The sequence below is a fragment of the Heloderma suspectum genome, chromosome 3 (genome assembly GCF_057233095.1).
Source record: "Heloderma suspectum isolate Gila_16-S chromosome 3, 16-S_ref, whole genome shotgun sequence".
Classification (NCBI taxonomy): domain Eukaryota; kingdom Metazoa; phylum Chordata; class Lepidosauria; order Squamata; family Helodermatidae; genus Heloderma; species Heloderma suspectum.
In genome coordinates, this window is record NC_139460.1 from 325696785 (window position 1) to 325720613 (window position 23829).

The 23829-nt window shown below is 49.3% G+C and overlaps 1 protein-coding gene across 4 annotated transcripts in view; it reads right to left on the minus strand.

Annotated features, from left to right (window-relative positions):
* The window catches only part of PCYT1A (phosphate cytidylyltransferase 1A, choline), a 34107-nt gene that overhangs the window by 6616 nt on the left and 3662 nt on the right, over positions 1–23829 (minus strand). The window contains exons 1-8 of one of the 4 annotated variants that reach the window (XM_084847782.1): positions 19896–19976; positions 12794–12949; positions 10269–10368; positions 6933–7049; positions 5399–5550; positions 5025–5103; positions 4141–4283; positions 655–843 (exon numbers count right to left, since the gene is read on the minus strand). In XM_084847782.1, the coding sequence (XP_084703908.1) occupies positions 655–843; positions 4141–4283; positions 5025–5103; positions 5399–5550; positions 6933–7049; positions 10269–10368; positions 12794–12910 (897 nt within the window). In that variant the 5' untranslated portion in view covers positions 12911–12949; positions 19896–19976. Of the gene's footprint in view, positions 1–654; positions 844–3838; positions 4284–5024; positions 5104–5398; positions 5551–6932; positions 7050–10268; positions 10369–12793; positions 12950–19895; positions 19977–23829 lie in introns of those variants that run through there. The other 3 variants (XM_084847779.1, XM_084847780.1, XM_084847783.1) reach the window with 3 other exon arrangements.

Genomic DNA, 23829 nt, shown 5'->3' on the forward strand with positions numbered 1-23829 from the left:
GGCTGCCTTCACCAAGCCAGATCACTGTGTCCATCTAGTCCAGGGCTCTGACTAGCAGCCGCTCGCCATGGTCTCACCCATCACCAGCCTTCTCCTTTCAACAGAGACTGCAGCAACAGGCCCTCGTCATATATGAGGCCGCCACCTGTACGACTCTGGGTGAGTGTGGACAGGCTATGACACAGTGTGCCGGTGTGGGGGGGGGGCATGTGGAGGGGTTAGGCATAGTCAGAGCGAGGGGCAAACCCAGGTGCACAAACTCTCAGGCAGGGGTGCAGAGTCTCAGGCCCGCAGGCCAAATCCAGCCCACCTGGAGGCTAATCTGGGGCTTTCCAGATGGCCACCCCCCCCCCAAGGCCCCTCCCCTCCCCCAATTGTTTGGTGGATTTGCAGCTTTTGTGCCCCCCCGCCTTCTAAAAGGTTGAAATGCCTCTCTGAAGGCTGAGTTACCACCAGTGAAAGCTTTAAGATAAGATATGCTGAAATGTTTGGTATTTTGGCCCTGCCCCTTTTGCCTTTGGACCTGCCCATGACTGAGAAATAGCTGCTGAGCATTTCTCTGAAAGAGAATCCTGCCCTCCTGCTACGGTGTGGCACCCCTGCTCCGAGACGAGGGAGAGGAGCGGGAGGCGCACAGCCGGACAGCTTCCTTACCAGAGCACCTTCAGGGCCAAACATCTCCAGGAAGTTGCCAATGAACTCGCGGGATTTCTCTTCCCATTTCTGGATGAGGTCAATGCTTTTTTCCTCCACTTTCTGGACAAATTCCTTGGACTTCTCTTCCACGTCCTTCACCCTCTTCTTCACCTTGTCCACGCGCTCTTGCAAATGGTATTTCTTCTCCTGAAAAAGTAAGGGATCAGGTGGGTTATGAGAGCAGCGTGCGTGTCCCCTGCCCCAACCCCAAACAACGTTGGTCGCCATGATGGAAGACCTTTATCAAGAGGGACAGGGGGAGTGCAACCCTGTTAATTCTGCTCGATCTCTCATCAGCTTTTGACACCATCAACCAAGGTATCCTCCTGGATCAACTCCGCAGGATAGGTATTGGAGGCACTGTGCTACAGTGGTTCCGGTCCTACTTACAGGGCTGATTTCAGACAGTAACATTGGGTGACTACTCCTCGGTCCTTTGGCAATTGAGCTATGGGGTGCTGCAAGGTGCCAGCTTGTCCCCAATGTTGGTTCACATCTATATGAAGCCGCTGGGAGCGGTCATTTTGGAGCTCAATGCCATCAGTATGCTGATGACACGCAGCTCTATCTCCCTGTGACATCTGAATCAGGAGAGGCTGTGCAAGTCCTGGACCAGTGCCTGGACTCAGTAATGGGCTGGATGAGGGCCAATAAACTGAAGCTGAATCCTGGCAAGATGGAAGCCCTGTGGGTGAGTGGTTCCCGGGTGTGGGAGACAGGCTCACTGCCTGTTCTGGATGGGGTTGCGCTCCCTCTGAAAGATCAGGTCTGTAGTCTGGGGGTACTCCTAGATCCATCACTGTCGCTGGAGGCCCAAGTGGTCGTGGCAGCTCGGAGTGCCTTTTACCAGCTTTGGCTGGTTCACCAGCTACGGCCTCTCCTGGGCAGGGATGGCTTGGCCACAGTGGTACAGGCATTAGTAACCTCAAGACTGGAATACTGCAATGCGCTCTGTGTGGGGCTGCCCTTGAGGCTGCTCCGGAAGCTGGAGCTAGTGCAGAATGCAGCAGCTCAGCTGTTGTCGGGAGCTGCCCCCTTTCAGCGTGTAACTCCTTTGCTGAGGGAACTGCGCTGGCTGCCTATTCGCTACCGGGCCAGGTTCAAGGTATTAGTACTAGCGTACAAAGCCCTAAACAACTTGGGACCAGGATACCTGAGAGAGTGCCTCCTTCCTTACCAACCTGCCTGGTCACCAAGGTCATCAGAGGGCACGTTCCTGGTGGTTCCACATGGACCCATGGCCCGGTTGGAGTCCACCAGGAAAAGAGCCTTCAGTGTGGTGGCCCCCTTCCTGTGGAATTCCCTGCCTTTAGAGGTCAGGCAGGCGTCAACATTGTGTTCCTTCCAGTGCCTCCTGAAGACGTTGTTCTTTCAAGAGGCCTTCCTTGCATGACCAGCCATGGTTTGTTAAACTCCACTTTGTGGGGGTTTGTCTTTTAAAAAAAATGTTTTAACTCTTTTAACCATTGTTTTATTCTTTTATCATGTTGTTCACCGCTGTGAAATCTTCTGAGGAGCGGTATATGAATATTGTAAACAAACAAACAAAAAAACAAACGTGGCCTTCAGGGATGGTAGGCACGCTGCCACAAGGAAGGGCCACATTCTGCGTACAGATGTGTTTAGCACCATCACTGGAATAGCCTGGACAAAGGAAATGCATGCATTTGGATGGCAAAATCTGGATTTCACAATGTTTGGGATCTTCTGAAGGATGTGGGGTGGAGGGGGACAACAAGGAAGTGGGGAAGAGAGCAGCATCTGGGTAGCAGACCCTGGCGCCGTTTTTGGCTGCTGGAAACTCTTCCTTGCAGCCCCCCTCTATTTTCCAAGACTTAAACCAGCCTTCCCCAACCTGGTGCCCCCCTCCAGATGCATTGGACTATAACTCGCATCATCGCATCCAGGATGGCCAAAGGCTGTGGACAATGGGGGCTGTAGTCCAACACATCCAGAGGGCACCAGGTTGGGGAAGGCCAGCTTAAGCAGATCCAGCGCCCTCCTCCCAAAGACCCTCTCCAGCTTTAATGGCTGTGATCACAGTGCGTGCTCACTGGAGTCTGCATCTAGAATTTGGCGTCCTGGGAACCCCGAGGCATTAAGCCCACCAGGTGAGACCCCTCTCTTGGTCTGCTGAACCTGCCTGCCAAAGATGGGAAGGGGAAGAAAAGCACCCAACCTTCTCCCGCCCAGGCAATGCGCCAAGAGCAGCTCCGGGGAGCCACCCACCTTCTTGCCTCTTAGAGGGAGCTCAGTCAGCCGTGCCACGTCGAACCTCCCCGCTCACAGACAGGGCCTCCCTTGCACGTTGGCTTTTGTAGTTGAGAAAGCTGCAGCCTCCATTCCTGGCTAGGGAGCGCTCAGGGTCTCCATGCCCAGGGCCTCCTGCTCCTGCCCCTCCTGGCTGAGCTGCTGGCAGGGCATGTCTGCCTCCCTGGCTGAGCTGCTGCACTAAGGCCACAGGGCACTAAACAGGGTACAGGCTGAGTGGAAGAGAGCAAAGGGGGAGGGGTGACGTGGCTGAACCATGGACAGCAGAAGGAGGTGAGCATCCAAAGTAAATCACAAAGACGAGAAAAGGGGTCTCAGGATGCAAAAAGTTGTACTGTAGGAAGCTTCCTACAATAATTTTTTTTTTGCATCCTGAGAACCCGTTTCTCGTCTTTGTGATTTACTTTGGATGCTCACCTCCTTCTGCTGTCCGTGGTTCAGCCACATCGCCCCCCCCCTTTGCTCTCTTCCACCCAGCCTGCACCCTGTTTAGTGCCCTGTGGCCTTACTGCAGCATGGGCCCCCCAGCCCTGTAAGTTTAGGGTGGAGAAGATGAACCTGAAAATGTGCTGGAAGCACCTGGGGGAACCTCCCAGGCCATGGGAGATGAAGGAGCTTCCAGTGGTCAAGCAATGGAGCTGCTGGTCTCCAAGGAGCTCTTTCCCCTTCCCCGTGGCTAGCTGAAGCAGCCAAAAATAAGGAAAATAAGCAAATGAATGATTTCCACCTGATATAATGAAGTCAGAGAATTTGGGAGCAGAACACAGACTTCTTTAGAGCAGTGAATCCATGGCTCAGCATGTGAATGAACACAGAAATCATAAACTAAATAACCCCAGTAATCATAAGCTAAATAATCATTATAACCAGGGAAGGGTATGTGTGTGACCTTATGCAGGAGTCCATCGTGCACTGGACCCCCTCAAAGAATTGAGCTTTGAGCATAGGGTCCATGCAGTCCAATTTGGTCTACTCTGACCAGCAGCAGCTCTCCAGGGTCTCAGCCAGAGAGGGAGGGCACTTTCCCACAACCTGCTCCATGACCCTTTTCATTGGAGATGCTGGGCACTGAACCTGGATCAACCCCCCACCCCCTTGTCCTGCAGCCACAGGGCCTGCAGAAGCCATGGCATGATGGAAAACAAGGCAGCAATTTGAATCCGTTGGACTCACGTTGATGAAACTGACGTTGAGCTCTTTGGCTGTGTAGCCCCTCTGTAGGTTCCGCCGTGCATAGACATCATAGTCCCGGACGATGCGGGTGATGATGTCAGATGTGGAAATCCCTTCCGTCCTCTGAGTCGGTGCGAACATTCCTGTGGTGGCCAGAGAAAGGCTGGATGGACATTCATCTGGAGCTTAGTCTGTCCAAAAAGGCTGAAGTGCTGATGGCATTATACAATATGTAAAGACACCACTCCCTTCCTGGAGGCTTGCAATAAACATTATGCAAAAGACTGGGGGGGCAAAAGAGGAGGGACAAAGGCAAAGACAAGAGACACGGCCCTAATGCACAAGCTCCCCTTGTGTTCACCTCACGATCTACCTCTCTCTGGACCGTGTAAGCTATCTCAGCTCGGGAGATCCAGCTTAGAAGCCCCCTGCCCCGCTGTGGCTTCTGAAGCCAGTCTCTATTTCTCACTTTCAGAGGGTTGTTGTAAGCAGCACGCATGTCTACATGGTAACCTGCCCCAAGCACTTAAGAGAAGGCAGGAAAGAAAAAGCTAACTAATGAGATCAAAGGTTCTCAAATGGTGGCCTGCAAGCTCCATTCAGGTGGTCTGTGGAAAGACTGCGGACAGACGAGGCCATCTGTATTTGGCCCTGCACTCGGTTTATTTATTTCCGTGGAAAAGGACTTGGAGGCTGTTTCAGCCAGGGCCGGATGATCAGACAGGCTAAGGAGGCCTGTTGTTGTGACTTTCCGACTATGGCACTAGTGCAGTCCATGCAGACAAACCGTAGAGCTCTGGGCAACAGTGGCCAGAAAGGAGCCAGCCTACGAAATGGTGCCAAAGGGATGGTGTTTGCTGTTCCAACCACAGCCACAAACTCACCCGCTTCTTTTATGTGCCTATAGACGTCATCGCTGCCAGCAGAGGAATATGGGATGTCATCATGGGCCACAAAGTCGATCTGCAGGATGGGCAACAGCAGCCATTAGCAAGGGAGCGCGCGATGCCAGTGAAAGCATAACAGAGGCCCAACGGACCCAGTGAGAGGGCACTGCGATGCCAGGAGCAGGAACTGCCGAGGGCGCGGGGCAGGCCACTGCTAGACCATCAGCCAGGCCTCTTGCTTCCTCCTGCAGCTTCTCAACTCCCACAAATCTTCCCCGCTCAGGCGAGTCAAAGGACTGAAGTCACCGGACTCCAGTACCTCCCCGCTCCCCAAGCATATGCCAGAGGTGCTTTCTGCACCCGCCCTTTACCCTGTGCTCAGCCAGAAACTCCGGTGTGAGAGTCCACGGCGCATTCCTCACCACCTCGTCCACGTAGCGGCAGTGCTGCACGGCATCGTAGCGCTCGGCCTCGTTCATCACCGTGAAGCCCTTGAAGTTGTGTGTCAGCTCGTCGCTGCAGACTACGGGCGTGGAAACAACGGGGAAGAACGCACGATGCCCAGAGGGCTCCTGTTCTCTGAGAGCAAGGCTGCTGGGTCTCACCTGTGCCCTTCTCCCTGGAGCGCCCGCCCAGAATACTGACACGGTGCTGTTCCTCCCTCATCCTTCACATTTCTCTTCAAACCCACCTCTGCTGCGAGGAGGTTTGGCCAACGCACAATGGCTGGGATGGCCAACTCGGAGAGACGCCCTTGTCACACTTTCATGGGAATAGTTGCCTATCTTGCCCAATAAAACCGGAGCTATGTTGAACTTGCAATGGGACACATAATGAGTTCCTCATGCAGAAAAATGGTGATTTGGATCAGCTGTGAGTTAAATCAGTTTCAGCTCAGCATTGGCTGGGATCACGCTTCAGAGGCTGGCTCCTATGCAATGCTGTTCCTCCACAGAAAGCTACCTGCAGAAGAATCCATGCAAGCAGCGTTATCCCAGCATGAAAATATCCAGGCGGGATTTTGCAGATACGATTGGCAAGCAGAAGCTGGTGGGGATCTGGCCACTTGGCTGGGGATCACCTCCGAAAAACCCATGTGGGTCCAGAAGGAAGGCTTCTTGCACAGATTCCTCCACAGGTATACTAGGAGGAAGAAAACCACTGTAGGAATCAGCTCTAACCATAAACCAAAAAGAGTACAGGGCAATACCCACGGGACTGAACTGTGGTAAGGAGAACATAAGGATCCTACTGGATGAGAGCAACAAGCTGGAGCTTGGCTCATTTAGTAGAGCCCCTGCTTGGCATGCAGAAGGCCCCAGGTTCAATTCCCAGCAGCATCCCCTGGTAGGGCTGGAAAAACTCCTGCCTGCAACCCTGGACAGCCACGGCTGACAATACTGGGCTAGACGGACCCACGGTCTGACTCAGCATAAGGCAGCTTCCTATGAAGCTACTCCAGCAGCCTGTTTCCATGTTTCCAGGAGTGGCCAGGGAGATATAGCCATCATGACCAACAGCCATCAACAGAGCTCGCCTTCTACATGAATTTGTCTCATCCCCCATTTAAAGCCACACCCCGTGGTGGTGAATGCCACAAATTTTGTGTTGTGTGAAACAGGCCTTTGTGTCTGATCTGAATCTATTGCTCTTCAGTTTCACTGGCCAAACCTCCAAGAGCTATCAGAGCCCTGCCCAACCTAGCACCCTCCAGATGTGTTCGACTGCAACTCCCATCATTCCCAGAGTCAGGAAAGGCTGTTCCAGTATTATGAGAGAGGGAGAAAGCTCTCTCTCTGTCCACTTCCTTTACATCAATCATTGTTCCCCCAGCCAAGCAAATTCTCTCTCCACCCCCAGCCCACCCCCACCAACGTTGACAAAGTCAAAAGAACACTTCCTTACCTCCAACAATGAGGTACGTGTTTGGGAAGAGGTTTTTTGCCTGCATCAGGGCCCGGGCGTGTCCAGAGTGGAACAGGTCAAAAATACCATCAGCATAAACCCTGACTGGTCTGTCCACTGAAAAGAGGAACAAGAAAAGCCAAACCACGCCTGTGAACAAGTTGCTAGAAGGTCTCCACGAAGGCCTGTCCCAAGTCCATCCAACGCATCTGTCGCAGGCCCAAATATCCAAGATCCCATCTGCTACAGCCTTCCCCAGCCTCGTGCCCCCCAGAAGTGTTGGATTACAACCCCCAGCTGGCCGGAGAATGCTGGGAGTTGTACTCCAGCTACACCACAGGGGGTCTTGTTATGGTTTCAAGTTTAGAGCTTCTTTGCTGAAGCTCTTGGGGTTCACGTTTACACACCTTATTGGTGTGGCGTGAGAATGCACAGAAGTGGCTCCCACGCTGCAACAGGAACAGCACGAGTCAGAACTTAGCTGCAGGCAAAACCTGGACCCACCATGACAACCCGAGCTTTTGCGGGTGTGACAGGGCACACAAAGATCAGGGCACGTGTGTGAGGAGTTGTCTCACATTTCTCTCATTGGTGAGTAAACAAGAAGGGCCTTTCTTCATGCAGTACGATTTTCACACGAGTTGCATTTGTTTGTCACATAAGATCTACCTACATCTTTCTACAAAGAAATCTTTTCCGTACAGGGCAATTATAATATATGAAGCATGTCCGGAGAAACAGACCCATCATGGCACAGGGTTTTGTGAACCAGTAGAAATCTCTCCAGCTCCCCCCATGTAAACGTCTACCCACAAACTTTGGCTTCATGTAGCAGCTATATAGACAGGTAGAATTTCCACATATGGTGTGCAAGACTGCCATGTGGTCTGTGGATACTGGGGGAAAGCAAATGGACACATCCAGACCCATAACACACATAAAAAGGTAAAAAGGTAAAGGTGTCCCCAACCAGTCGTGTCCGACTCTAGGGTGTGGTGCTCATCTCCATTTCTAAGCCGAAGAGCCAGCGCTGTCCAAAGACGCTTCCATGGTCATGTGGCCGGCATGACTGAACACCAAGGTGCACAGAACGCTGTTACCTTTCCTGCCGAAGCGGTACCTATTTATCTACTTGCAATTTCTTGCTTTCGAACTGCTAGGTTGGCAGAAGCTGGGACTGAAGACGGGAGCTCACTCCGTCACGCAGCATTCAGGTCTCGAACTGCTGTCCTGCTGACCTTCCGGTCTGCAGTTCAGCGTCTTAACCACTAAGCCACCGCGGCCCCATAACACACATACCCCTCCACAATTATGGCTAATTCAGGAATGTCTGTCAGGACTAGAGCTTGCAATTGGTCGTGACTGGTGAGCTGAGGGACTAAGCCTGTGTGCCTCCACCCAGATCTTGGAAGGGAAACCAGCCAAGGAAGCCTCCTTCTAGCAACAGGCCAGAGCAAGTCAGGTGATGCTTCTTGATCCCTCTGGAAGCTTGCTTGTTGTTTTGAGTGATTAGGGGACCTGCTGTAGCTAAATTAAGAGAGGGTTTGGCCTACTTTCCCTTGCCTCCTCCACTGCACAGGAGCCAGGCACCACCCACCATGAATGGCACCAAGCAAGTCTTATCTGGTATGTGGAGACACCACTCAGCCTCACCTCTGATGATGACTTCATTGCTACTGACAGAGAGATTAAGGGGACTCCGCATTTCCATTGTGGAAGTGGGGCTGGGGGAAGCTAAGGCGAGGCTCTGCACTTCACACCCAGTCAGCATAAGGAAGCCCTGGTAAATCCTCTCTTGTAATCCATAGTCGGAGTTCAAGGGCAAATCTTCACTGCCATGTAACAGGGGAGGGAGGGAGTGTAAAAGTATCCATGTGCTTTCCTTGCACAGCTCTGGGTGAAATGGGGTGCCGCAAAGTTGAGTTTAAGGAATGGTCCAGTTTCGTGAGAGGAGCAGTAGTGAAGGCATTTTAAAACATTAAAGGAGCAATCCTATGCATGTTTAGACAGAAAAAATGCCTACAACTTGCAGCATGCCACAGCCAGCTAGGTCATGCTGGGAGTTGCAGGCTTTTTTCCAGCCTAAACATTTAGGCATTTGGGGTGGGTTAGGGTATTTTAGAAAATGTTTTTATTGTAGAATTTTATTGTTTTAAACTGTTTTTATTGTATGTTGTACATCGCCCAGAGTGGCTGGGTGACCAGCCAGATGGGCAATTAATAAATTTAATAATAAAAATAAAATAAAATAAACATGCATAGGACTGCACCCTAAGTCAAAGTCTTCTAGGCCACAGTGTTCTTGATATAGTACAGCTGTGTGGGCAGAAGGGACATCTCCAGATGTTTTGGGCTTCAACTCCCAGAAGCCCCTGCCAGCATGGTCAATGGTCAGGAAGTCTGGGAGTTGAAGTCCCAAACATCTGGGAATCTGCTTTCTGCCCACACCTACAGTACAGCAGCCTTCCCCATCCTGGTGCCCTCCAGATGTGTGGGGCTCCAGCTCCCAACATGCCCAGCCATTGAGACCTTATTTGGACGACTGCAATCAAACAGAAGGTGATTCTAACAACTCAGTAGAGATCTCGAGGTTTTAATGTTAATGCATTAAAGGTCCGAACATATAAGACCGACTCCAGCCCGCTTGCACTGGCTGCCGGTATGTTTCTGAGCCTGATTCAAGGAGCTGGTTTTAACCTATAAAGCCTTACACGGCTTGGGACCACGGCACCCGATGGAGCGCCTCTCCCGACACGAACCTACTCGTCTACTATGCTCAGCATCTGAGGCCCTCCTCCAGCTGCCTACACCGAGGGAAGCTCGGAGGACAGCAACAAGGGAGAGGGCCTTTTTGGTGGTGGCCCCCAAATTATGGAATGATCTCCCCGATGAGGCCCGCCTGGTGCCAACATGGTTATCTTTTCTGCATCAGGTTAAGACCTTTCTCTTCTCCCAGGCATTCAGAAGCATATGATCAAGTTTTAATCCTTCCTGGAATGTCTTATGTTTATGGATGTTTGCTTTTGAGATTGTCTGAAGTCATTTTAGATATATGTTTCTTTTGTGTATATTGTCTGTTCATGTGTTTTTTATGTAGATGGTTTTTAATCTCTGTATATTGTATTTTTAATTTTTTTAATCTTCGTAAACTGCCCAGAGAGCTCCCTTTATTGGGTGGTATAGAAATGAAATGAATAAATAAAGCTACTGTCAGCTCCTCCATCCATAAACCTCAGTACCTGACTGCTCTAGCCACACCTGAAGGAGGACGGTTTGGGTTGTGGGTGTGCTGTAAAAATGAAGTGCGCTCAGTGTGCTCCTTTGAGAATTACTTACGTGGAGTCCCTCTCATTGCTTCTTCAAACGTCACTCGGATGTACGGCTTGCTGTAATCCACTTCAAGCTCATCGGAAAATGGAGCTGGCTCCCTGAGCCCCTAAGTTTAAAAGTTCATCAAGAAAGTAAGCCAGCTTCAACTATTGAGAAAAAAGCACCACTAAACCTTTATTCAGCAGTGAATCAGACCTGAAAAGGGACCAAAAGGCCACGTAGCCCAACATTATGGGAGAACTGTAGCATGTGCTTGTCCGAAAGGGCAGCAGATGGGGGGTAGGGCGTGTGAGGGTCAATCCATGCCATTTCCACTTCGAACAAGATCTCAGGTAAAAGGAAAGACATTTGCCTGAGACGGTGGAGAGCCACTGCCCATCTGAGTAGAAAAGTACTGGATGAAATGGTCTGACTTGGTGTAATGCAGCTTTGTATGTTCATGACCCAACTTCACTTACTGTGGAGTGTGGAATTAATTCCACATAAAGCCCAGAAAGTCTGGAGGTTTATTACACAAGTACCACCCTATTCCTCCTATTTCTGAAAATAATGTGGGAACATGAAGTTGTGGTCTGTATGATTCTGAGCCCGATTCAAGGTGCTGGTTTTTAACTATAAAGCCTTACATAGCTTGGGACCACAATACGTGACGGAGCGCTTCTCCTGGTATGAACCTATCCATACACTACAATCATCATCTGAGGCCTTCCTCTGAGACGGGTTCAGAGGATGGCAGCAAGGAAGAGGGCCTTCCCAGTGGTGGCACACCAACTGTGGAACACTCTCCCCAACAAGTTCCACATGGTGGCAACAATGTCATCTTTCCACCACCAGGTTAATGCTTTTCTCCTCTTCCAGGCATTTGATGGAATATGAGGGGGCTTTTAATGTCAGTTGTTTTATCGGGCCCTGGTATTCTACTGTTCATTGTTTTTGCTGTATTAAATTATTTTAAATTACTGTATGATCATGTTGTATTTTTGGGTTTTAATTTTTGTGAACTGCCCAGAGAGCTTTGGCTATTGGGAAGTATAGAAATGAAATGAATGACTTAATGGATGAACATCTCTCTCTTTGGTCTGCACTACTATCCCTTCTTTGCCAGAGCATTCCTCCAATGACTTGAAAGCTGAAATCACAATGAAACAAAGGAGCTGCAGGCCTGTACACTGAATATGCACTTCAACTGTCCTCTACAAATCACTCCTCCACACCCACCCCGGGGACATGCCTCTTTTGTGAAAGGCCACACACGATGGCGGCGGCGTACTTATCATCACTCCCTCTGATTGAGAATTCCGGGCCTCGGAGAAATAAGGGGCATGTGCGTGCCTGTGCAGCATGTTTTGGAGAATATCTGAAATGGCTCCAGAAGAGATCCCCCCCCCCCCGCTGCCAAACAGCCCAATTAGAACTGAGCATGTTCAGTTCTCACTAAGAGCATCAGCTGGAAAGAAAAGCAGAGAACTGAGGGGTGGGAAGAGTGAATGGCTGCCTTGAGCCCCTAACACAGGGGTGGGCACCTACAGGAGGTCTAGGGGCTACTTTTGCCCCCCAGACCCTCCCCAGTGGGCCACACTCTGCAGGGCACCAGGAAAAAATGCGGTCCGTAGCACCGAAAGGGTCAAATGTAGCTAAATTTGCTGCTTTCAGTGTGCTATACAACTATGGACACCATTTATTCTCTGTGAAATTGTTTCCCCCTCAAATGCAGCGGTGTGGTGACGGGCAGACGGAGCCACGTGTGGCCCACGTGTTGCCCACCCCGTCCTAACTGCTTATGGTATCCCAGAGGAGGGCCTGGCTAGCTGGGTGGCATACTGAACAGGAACACTCCTATTGGGGGCAAAGGATATACCACCACATTTTGTTGCAGTTTCCACATGTTAAGAATAATATCGATTGCAGGACTGGGATATTCCAGTTGCAGGGTTTCAAATTCCTGTCCCCCTTTCCTTTTGGTGTGGAATGGACATATAGTTGGTAAGCAGGTCAGAGGCAGCTGAAAAGGGCAAAGTGCTGGTATCCAATACAAGGAGGGAAGGTTGCAGGGCGCCTGGATTGAAATTACTGCAACATCTGATCTCAGCTGTCAGCTGGAGAGAATGATTGCAGTAATATGTGTGCCTTCCCTGGGAGGGGCAGCAGGGAGTGATCACATTATGGACTTAAAGCAAGAGAGAGGATTACACTTTCACTTCGGCAAAATGTGTCATCCTGAGTTGCATACTGACCCAGAGGCTACCAAAGGTGCCTTCCAAAAAAGCACAGCAGCAGCAACCCTTTCAGTTGCTTTGCTTGAGTAAATTCCAGCATTCAGACACACAACCCGGATCGTTAAGGGAAACTGGCTCTCAGTGGTGCTGACATGCCTCATTTTGCTCCTTAAGCCACTCTTATAATCCACCCCTGTTCAGTTATGTTCTCTGGCTCCAAATGAGAGAGCTGGAGCGTAATACGTGTCATTCAACTTTACTAGAAGCTGAACATTGATCAATAGCTCCACCCGCCCGGCCAGGCCTTTTACTTACGAAACAGTTCCGCGGCATTTTGGGTGGGACGCCATCTGTCTCAGTAGCCCCGTTGGGTCCAGCCCCTTCTTTCCTTCTTTTCCTGGAATTCAGTCTGGCTGAACCTTGGGGTTCCATCCCACGAATTGCGTCCGGCAGATCGGCTGGAAAGACCTGCTGGAACGATGCAGTTGTTTTTTTAAAAAACAATCCTGGGGGCCAAGAGACCAGCTAGAAAAGGGCTCTGCGTATAGCGAGCCAACTTGAAGATCACAGGAGTGGTTCTTTCGGAGCAGTTATCAAACAGGGCCAAGGTGGGGACATCGGTCTGTTGTCCTCTCAAGCAGAGCTGCTCTTATCTGCTGCAGTGACAAGAGGGTAATAAAACCAGCTGGCTGCCAGGAAGGTCCTTCTCTCATGACCCAGCAGGAATGCTGGGACTGCAAGTGGCAATCGTGCTTATTTTAGCACGCTGGCAAAGCAATGGGCCAGAGGTTACGGATGTCTGCCCCAAGCTGAATGAAATGGGAAGGTTTCTGAGGCTGCATTTCTGCAATCAGCTGGCACACTGAGAACCTGAGCAGGGCTTTCGATGGGAGCAAAAACGCACATGCACACTCTCTGGAACTTCCCCCCACCCCCACCCTGCCCAAACTCTGTCCAGGGGTCTGAAGCAGAGTCTTCAACCAAAACGAGCAGAAACAGATGAGGAGCTGCCGTATACAGAGGGCTGAACCTTTACAACATTCTCTACTGTTGCAGGATTTTCTAAGGGCCCCTTGCAGGCTCTCTCCTTGGTGGCATTTCTCTTAAGCTAAAAAGCCCCCATTGCTTTGAAAATTATTTCAGAATCACCGGCTGATGTTACCTATAGACTAAACAGAGAGAAAGAGGGCACCTCTCTTTTCCAAAAGGTAGGCCAGTGCCCTGCAGTGCTTACAGGCAGCCTCAGAAACACAGCTTGGATTCACAGCACCTCCTGACAGCACTTCCAAAATGAAGGAGCAGGTTCTCTTACTCCTTCTGGATTTTGCTGATAGTATTTGCCCTGCCCCACACAACTGCAGTTATGAAATTCCTCATTTTGCATAAACATTCCACCTGCGCAATGTATTTTAACAAGCTGTTGGGAAGAAGTGAAAAAAACCTAGAACACGGGACTATGCTGCAACTGCTCGGATGGCGTAACCTCTCCAGATAGGAAGGCCCAACAGCCCAATGACCCATCTGCTATTGCTTGGGAGGAGATGCACCCAGCAATCCTGAGTACGGGTGACATTTGGTATCTTGACAACACCAACTCAACTTCATTTTTTTAAAGAAGGCTTCTAACCCCTCTGGTTGCAAAGGAGTGGCCATACCCCACCCCCCGCCCACCTCAGCCACAAAGAGAAGGAACTGAAGAATCCATGCGGAAGCCTGCTGGATGGTCCAGCTAGCGCAGCACCCAACAGTGGCCAGCCGCATGGGATGCCCAAAGCAAGATTTGTCAGCAACAGTCCTTTCCCACTATCGCTCCCCAACAACAGGTATTCAGGGGCAACATATCTCTGAACATGGAATATCTATCTGGCTCTCATAACTAACAGCTGCTGATAAGACTTTTCCTCCTCCATGCACTTGCCTAATCCTTGTTTAAAGCCATCTAAGACAGTGGCCCATCCCATCACCACAATTTCACCAGCAGGTTCTAGAAGTTAGTTCCCGGTTGGGTGAAAAAGGGCTTTTGTTGGTCTGTCCTGAATCTCTTGCCCAATTTCACTGAGTGAGCACCAGTTCTTGGCACCCAAGCACTCCAAAAGTGCTTTTCCCAACCATTAACTTATCTCAATGCTGTTATGCTTTTAATAATGCATTGTTTTGTAATATGTTGTGAATCACTTTGGGATTTTTAACATAGGAAGTGGGTAATGTGTTGCTGTTATTTATGCACAACGTCGTCATGCTGCAGAACAACATGAGCACAAGAGAGGTCCCTGTCCTCACGGAGCTTACAATCAATACGGTTGTCAGGTAGGGCGCCCCATCCCGACCTGTCTCCTGTTCTGCACACCTGCTGGCCGTTGGTGCTCCACTCCTTTAGGAATGTGTCACCACTCCGGTGACAGCGCCTCCACTTTGCACATGGAAGGTGTCTGCTGCAATGCCCAGCCCCTCCTGTTAAGCGGACTTCTGGTAGTGAGGCTGGGAATGAGCCTCTCCCCTGGACTAACGGTCTGACCCATACTGGACTCTGTTAGGGCAGCCTCACCCAGCCTGGTGCCCTCCAGATGTGCTGGACTGCAGCTCCCATCATTCCCAGCCAGCATGGCCATTGATGGCTGGGAATGATGGGAGTTGCAGTCCAACACATCTGGAGGGCACCAGGCTGGGGAAGACCAGGTTAAGGGGCTCACTTGCATGACGTTCGCACCAAAGTGGTCCGGAGCCTGGTCGGTCCAGTTGCTCCAGAACTGCTGGAGCATTCTAAGGCCTCCTGTGAGGGCTTGGCAAGGCACTTTGCAGATAAAATTGATCGGATTAGGAGTGTTATTCCGTGTGCTCTGGATACAGTTAGTGAGCAAGAGGCGGCCTGTGGCAAACTGGTTTTCTGGGACAGGTTCCAGCTTCTTCCTTCTGATGAAGTGGACAAGGTGCTTTCATCTGTAAGGCCGACCACCTGCTTGCTTGATCCTTGCCCATCTTGGCTCATTATGAGCTGCAGAGAGAGGCTGGGTGAGGGGATCAGGGTGGTGGTAAACGCCTCCCTTGAGGAGGGGGTGATGCCATCAGCTCTCAAGGAGGCAGTGATAAGACCGTTTTTAAAGAAGCCCTCCTTGGATCCCCAAGTTCTAAACAACTTTCGCCCAGTCTCAAATCTGTCATTTTTGGGCGATTGAGCAGGTGGTGGCGACGCAGTTGAAGGCACACTTGGAAGAAGCCAATTATCTAGATCCATTTCAGTCGGGCTTCAGGCCTGGGCATGGGACAGAAACGGCCTTGGTCGCCTTGGTGGATGATATGAAGAGGGCTCTGGATACGGGCAAATGCTCCTTCCTTGTTCTCCTCGACCTCTCAGCGGCTTTTGATACTGTTGACCATGGTGTCCTCCTGGACCGCCTGGAGGGGTTGGGCATTGGAGACACCGTATTACGGTGGTTCCGGTCCTTCCTCTCCAGCAATTACCAGAAGGTAGCACTGGGAGAGGTGGTTTCGGACCCGTGGCCGCTCACTTGTGGGGTGCCACAGGGTTCCATCCTCTCCCCGATGCCATTTAACATCTATGTGAAACCGCTGGGGGCTATCATCAGGAGGTTTGGGGTGCGGTGTCATCAATACGCAGATGTCCTGCAGCTCTACCTCTCGTTTAAATCTTCGCCAAGGTTGGCTGTAGAATCCCTGTCCAAATGTCTGGAGATGGTGAGTGGCTGGATGGGGAGGAATAAGCTGAAGCTGAACCCTGACAAGACTTAGGTACTTTTGGTGGGAGACAAGAGGAGGTTGGGGGATGTTGACCTGGTGTTGAATGGGGTACGGCTACCCATGAAAGACCAGGTCCGCAGCCTGGGGGTCATTTTAGACTCCCAGCTGTCCATGGAGGCTCAGGTGTCAGCTGTGAGCTGGACAGCACTGTACCAACCCCATCTGATACAACGGCTGCGCCCCTACCTTCCCGACCATCTGCTCCCATCAGTAGTACATGCCCTGGTCTCCTCTCATTTAGACTACTGTAATGCACTCTATGTGGGGTTACCCTTGAAGATGGTTCGGAAGCTGCAGCTGGTACAGAACGCGGCGGCGTGCCTGATTAAAAGCAGCCGCCGGCGAGATCACATCACTCCGGTGCTGAAGGAGTCACACTGCTTACCAGTTGTTTTCCGGGCCAAATTCAAGGTGTTGGTTTTGACCTTTAAAACCCTATGCGGTTCCGGCCCAGCCTATCTCAAGGAGCACCTCCAGCAACACCAGACAAGCTGCTTAATAAGATCAGCCTTGGATGGCCTTCTCTCTGTCCCATCAGCCAGGACAGCTAGACTGGTGGGGACAAGGGAGAGGGCCTTCTCTGTGGTGGCCCCCACTCTGTGGAACTCCCTCCCTAGTGAACTCCGCCATGCCCCCTCTTTAATGAGCTTCTGCCACGCATTAAAAATGTGGCTGTTCAGGCAGGTATTTGAGGTGGGTTAGGGTATTTTTAGAAATATGTTGTCAATGTAGAATTTTATTGTTTAAACTGTTCTATTATTGTACATTGCCCAGAGTGGCTGAGTGACCAGCCAGATGAGTGATCAATAAATTTAATAAATAAATAAATAAATTTGATTAAATAAATAAATAAACAAAGATGTCAATACAAAATGTTCGTTGCCAGATACTAAACAGGCTCAGTGACAGCCTGTTTCTATATCTGCTCTCCCCTCTCCTCTGTTCCCCTCCTCTCTTCCAAGAGCAATCCTTAAACTCCCATCCCCATGTGTCAGGAGCGCTCTGGCGGCCTCTCCCAGTAGATTCCAATAGCCAACTCAAGACACAGACAAAAGGATTTCTTTTCAAAGCTTTAATCCTTTTACAACTTAATGACTCTTTCTGATGCTAATCACCAGCGACTAAAGCAAGGAACAGCAGGGTGGCCTAAGCTTCAAGTAGTCAGTTGATCCCCGTTTGAAAGAGAGTCACTTGAAGTCCCAGAACTTATGGGCTAAGGAGAGATCCTCCCTCTTTCCCTTGGGTCCATGGGAGGCGGCCGTTGCTTGCAGCTACTTGTGTCTGCCTCGAGCATCTAAGAAGCCCCCCTCCCGCATTCCCTCACTGCCAGGGTCGCTATCTATCTTAGGAATGCTGGCAGGAGGAATCTCTGCCAGGTGCTGAGCCTGGGAGGGATGAGCTGGCCCCTCTCCCACGGATAGCTGTTCCTCCTCAGAATCCGAACTGCTCTGAGGCTCTCTGGGCTCAGTTTCCACCCTGACACTATGATCCCTCTAAAGTGGGGTTGTAAGTTTACGTGGTGTTGAAATTGCAAACATGTAACTTCAAATATATGAATGTATTATTGATTGTGTAGTATGAGTATATTTATTTATTTATTTATTTCTATACCGCCCAATAGCTGGAGCTCTCTGGGCGGTTCACAAAAATATTTAATTTTAAAAGCTCTCCATTTCCTAAAAAATAAATCCATCTGTATTTCTGATGGTTCCTCTAAGGACATGTTCCTAGATTACAATTATCACAAGACAGATAAGGCAGCTTCTTCGCATGCTCTCCCGGCTGCCATGTTTCCTTACAATGCAGTGGATCTCCATACCCCCATGCACGCTCTTTGGTACTGCATGCTATCATTATAAAAACACCCTCTCTGGCTGAGAGGGGAATGTTGGAATCCCCAGAGACCCACAGAGAAATACACAGAGGAGAGGAAAAGTAGGAGAGTGGTGGCAGTTCTGTCTGCCAGTCTGAGAGGGCCAGCAGGCATGAGATGGCCAGCCTCCCGCAGAAGAAGGGTTTCAAAGGTCTCCATGCTATTTGTGTAAATGTTTCCAGCGCTCGTCTAGTTCCACTTAAAAAAAAAAAGACTACTGGATGTCACCTAGACAGCTCTCAACTAAAGACTCTCCAGCATGTCATCAAAGATCTACGAGTGTGCACGTGCACAAGCTGCATATGCCCCCCCCCCCCCCGGCCTTAACTGCAGCCCTGAGTACCTTAATCCTGGCATGACCACATTCCTGCCAATTGTGCTGTTGTAGTTGCGGCCTATTGCTTCTGCTGCCACCGCCTGTACTGTCAATTGCTAGCAGCGTGGAAAGAGCGATCTGTATCAGGATCTCAGGGGGACAAGGCAGAGAGAGGGCTCTCCACGTCCTCCCCTAGAGATCTCCATACCAATCGCTTTTTCCCCGCTGCCCCTATCAGAAAGGAAAAAGTGACCCATATCAGGATCACTGGGGTGTGTGCGCGCACGCGCATGTATGCATATGCACCTATGTGTGTGGCCCCTGAGCCAGCATTACATGCAGCCCTCTGACCCCAAAAGGTTGTGCATCCCTAATCTACAGGCTATCCAGGAAGACTGTCCTCCTCTCTCACAGGCCTTATTTATTAAATTTATAATCCAGCTTTACTCCAAGGAGCCCAAGGCGGCACACACAGTTCTCTCCCCTTCCCCATTTTATCCTTGCCTATAACTTGAAGCAAGTACTCGCCAGAAAAAATAGACTACTCTTTCAGGAATTGAAACCCAAGAACCAGCCCACGCAGTCAACCCTGCAACCAGCCCTGTCCTCTTATCTACCCAAGCAACGTGCCAGCGTCAGCCGCGCCAGGAACGGCTTGTTCACAGACACGCCTTCCCATGAGAGCCAGCACCGACATCGGGGCCTCTACCCACTTGCACCCAATGGGCACAAGTCAGACAGTGAAAATGGAATCACCCAGGAAGCAGACGGGGAGCATTTCATTCTCCTCGGACAATAAAGCACAGACCCAAAAGCTGCAGAACTCCAACAACAAGGAAGCTCCAGAGGGAGACTCTGGCATTCGTTCGTATCAAACGTGACACTATCAGACTTGGGCTCAACAGAAACTACTTGCCCCTTACTAGGTGTTTATGTACACCCGTCTTCTCCATCCTGGTGCCCTCCGATTGTGCATCACTCCCAGCCAGCCATCCGGAGAGCACTAGGATGGGGAAGACGGGTGTATACCCTTTATCTTGTTTTGCCAACACATCTTTTACTCTTTGGACTAGATCTTGTTTTCACTTCTTCTTGTTTCCACATAGTAACATGCCACAAATACCTCTTGTATATTTGGGCCCTCTGGCCTCAGTTTATTTTCTTCCACACCCATGTGTATATAAATGCCTGCCAACCGAGAACAACATTTCATATATCTGATGAAGCATGTTCTGGCCCCCAAAATCTTCTGCCACAATAAGAGTTATTAATCCATCTGTGCCAGGAGAAATGGTCATTTTAATCAAAAACCCCTCTGCGGTGAAGGCTCATGGCACAAAACTCTGCACACCTAAGAACAGATGAAGAATCTGTACTGGTTTTAACTGAAAGAGCAGGCGAGAGAGAGGGCGGGCGGGGGGAGGGATGGTTCCAGACCAGAACAAGACTTCAAAAACAGAATTGGTGCTGACCTTTTACACTGAGGAACACAGCTCCGGAATAAAAACCATGTCTCCATTTATTGCAAAAGTACGCTGGAGATGACAGATTCAGAAGAGAGATCCAGGCTGCAAGATGGAGTGAGTAAAAGTTTGCTAGTGTCTGCTTGTGAGTGTTTAAATACAAAAAAATTACACACACACACACACTTTCAGTTAGGCATGATGACCCAGTACTCTGACCAAAGTATCAACACAACAATGTCCTTTGGTGCAAAATGGGTTGAGAAGAATCTGGTTCAGGTAAGGGAAGCAAAGGGTTCATGGTGGGAAAATCTTGCTGCTTATTTATAAAGGATATCTTCCCTTTGCACATGCCTACAAAGGCCACTGCTCAGTAGTGCAGCATATGCTTTGCATGCAGATGGTCCTGGGTTCAATCCCCGGCTTCTCTAGGTAGGGCAGGAAAAACTCCTCCCTGACACCCTGGAGAGCTGCTGCCAGTCAGTGTTGATAATACTGGGCTAGACAGACCTATGGTCTGATAGTATAAGGCTGCTTCCTGTGTTCCTATTGAGTCTGGAGGGACATTTCAGGGGCAGACGTGAGCGCTATCCAAAGAACCAACTGCAGATGGAGGAGAGTCAGCCCCTAAGACATGCATAACCTGTCAATGCGGGAGATTTTTTTAATAAATTAAAAATTAAATAAATTCTGAGGACTTCCTGTTCCGCTACTGAGCTAGGATTGCTCTGAATTTCAGAGCTGTCAGCAGAGGCACATGTCAGCCTCATGTGCTATGATATGGTGCCAATGTTGCAATGGTTCTTTTGCTGACTCACACATCCTTTGAGCAAACCCACACCTACATCTTGTATTCTACCAGCTATTTGCTTAGGAAACTCCCAGTGCATGAAGACTGTGATTTTCCCAAGGAAAGGACCGGTGGGGTGCAGAGAACTTGAGACGTTTAAGACTAGTGCAGCCAAAGAATAACATTTTACATGTCCCCACCCTGACCCCAAGCTCTCACTCAATGTCAACTCCACCCAACCCCCGCCCCACAATGGACTTCCTCAAGGGACATTGACCCTTCCCATGAGTGAGGTTGTAGTCCAGAATGGTCCTCTCAATGTTTCTCACCTGCAGCCATTTTGGTCAAGCACAAATTGGCCCCCACCAAGCAGCAGGATCAGATGATGAACAGCAGCAGCACGAGGCAGAGTTTAGCTGGCATTTGTGCACAGACCTCATTAGGAGTCCAAGACAATGCAGTAATTCTGGGTGAGCTCTCTGTTAATTAACAGAGTTGAAAAACCCAGCAGGACTTCTCAAAGATGTCGAGCTAAGTGAGAGAAAGTTCACGGGGCAGCTTGCCTGTACCTTTCAGGCTCTTAACAATTCTTGTATTAGAAGACGCAGCCTCCAAAGTACACATGGACCTATATGGTTCAGCCCACCTTGTGGTAGAACTAATGGGCCAGATCTTTTAAGCTAATGTGACAGATCAAGCATATCTTTCATATTTGCATGATCTTACCCCTGTGGCTCAATTGGGAAATTCTTTAATCAAATGTCTCCAACAGAATTCTGGAAATAAAATAAGATTCTAATGCCTAATACCACCCAGTATAACCTTCTGACCCAGGAGTAATAAAGATGTCTCATCTCTGGGGTTTGCCAGATGAGAGACAATTGTACCAGGCCATTAGAAACAGAGCATTAGCACCCTTTACTGATTAGAAAGGAATACAGATAAGGTGGTGTCAATGTTAAATTTAGGGTTACGACTTTCACTTAGTAGGGTATCATAAAACAATAAGGCTTATTTAACTTATATGCAGAGTACATCATGAGAAACGCCGGGTTGGATGAATCACAGGTCGGAATTAAGATTGCCGGGAGAATTATCAACAACCTCCGATATGCAGACGATACCATCCTAATGGCAGAAAGTGAAGAGGATCTAAAAAGCCTCTTGTTGAGGGTGAAAGAGGAGAGTGCAAAAGCTGGTTTGAAACTCAACATTAAAAAAACGAAGATCATGGCATCTGGCCCCATCACTTCCTGGCATATAGAAGGGGAAGAAATGGAAGCAGTGACAGATTTTACTTTCTTGGGCTCCAAGATCACCGCAGACGGTGACTGTAGCCATGAAATTAAAAGACGCTTGCTCCTGGGGAGGAAAGCTATGGCAAACCTAGACAGCATAGTAAGAAGCAGAGACATCACCTTGCCGACAAAGGTCCGTCTAATCAAAGCTATGGTTTTCCCAGTAGTAATGTATGGCTGTGAGAGCAGGACTATAAGGATGGCTGAGTGCCGAAGAATTGATGCTTTCGAACTGTGGTGCTGGAGAAGACTCTTACGAGTCCCCTGGACTGCAAGGAGGTCAAATCAGTCCATCCTAAAGGAAATCAACCCTGAGTGCTCATTGGAAGGACAGATACTGAAGCTGAAGCTCAAATATTTTGGCCACCTAATGCGAAGAGAAAACTCTCTGGAAAAGACCCTGATGCTGGGAAAGACTGAAGGCCAAAGGAGAAGGGGACGGCAGAGGATGAGATGGCTAGATAGCATCACGGATGCAAGGAATATGAACTTGAGCACGCTCCGGGAGAGAGCGCAGGACAGGAAGGCCTGGCGTGCTATGGTCCATGGGGTCACGAAGAGTCGGACATGACTGAACGACTGAACAACAACAAATGCGCATTAAACTAGATAAGAAGCTTCACAATTCAATAATCTTATTTAGACATATGAAGAGTTAAAGTAGAAAGGTTATCTTTGGAATTATTGATTAAGAAATATAACCTGCAGTAAAAATAGTCTGGACATATTTTATAGCATCCAAAAAGTATATAAAGGAGACTCAGAACCCGCAACAGTGGAAGCTATCCTTAAGGATCAGATTTCCTTAACGTATTGCCTGTAGAATCAAACTGGTGAGCTTGATATTGATTACCACTGAGAACTGGCAAATGTATTTGACTCTGCTTAGAAGTCTTGTTTAAGAATTATGTTAGATGTTTCATGTGTTTCAATGTATGCATTGATAACCTCTTGTATTTAGCATTGTTATGCTAATACTTTGTAGTAAAAAGACAAATCTTGTCTGAGAGAGTGTTTCTTAAGAACTAGAATTCTGTATCACCCATATATCAAGAGTAAAGTATTGAGCTTACTCTTAGATGGTATCTGGTTTTAGGAGAAACCGACTGTATACACAGTAAACAGGTAATCAGTGGTTGCCAACGTACTGACAATACAGTTTGAGAGAATCTCTGAACCACAGCATATGCCACACTAGTCTCTAGGAGTTCTCTGCCATCCTATTAAACAGAATGCAAAAATCAGAGCAAAAGCAATCCATATCCACCCTCTGCAATATCAACAAAGTGTTCTTTATGTCAGTACAGTTAAGACTAAGCAAACAGGAATTTAGCTCCAGCGCTTAGTGAAATGACAGCCCTCTTCATCATCACAAGCTCCACACCCTTGCGCTTCCTTGGCATTAACCCAGGCCGGGCTAGATGCAATGCACAATATCCAAGCCGCAAAAAACAAACAATTGGGGCATTCTGCAACTTCTTGTGCGCAATTTGAGGGAGATGGGATTTCGCTGTCTGGTTTTGAAGTCTAAAGAGAAGGCTCATCTTGGCCGCTCAACTCCAAAAATAAACTCCCTGCAGTTGTAACTTAAAATATAAACCTGCTGCAATTGCATCTTCCTCTTTGAAGTTTGGGCATATAACTTGGATGTGTGGCCCATTTCACTATCTTTTTGTTTTCTCACTGGGAGAAGAATTCTCTGTACCGTAGCCACTCAGCTGCTTAGCTGGAGCAGGCTGCAACTGCCACCTTGCAAAAGACCTAGCAATAAACAGCGAGTCTGTAAGTGCAACTGGGGAGCCCCGAGTACAGCCATTATGGCAACTGCAGGCACAGTGACTTGATTTCTCTCTCT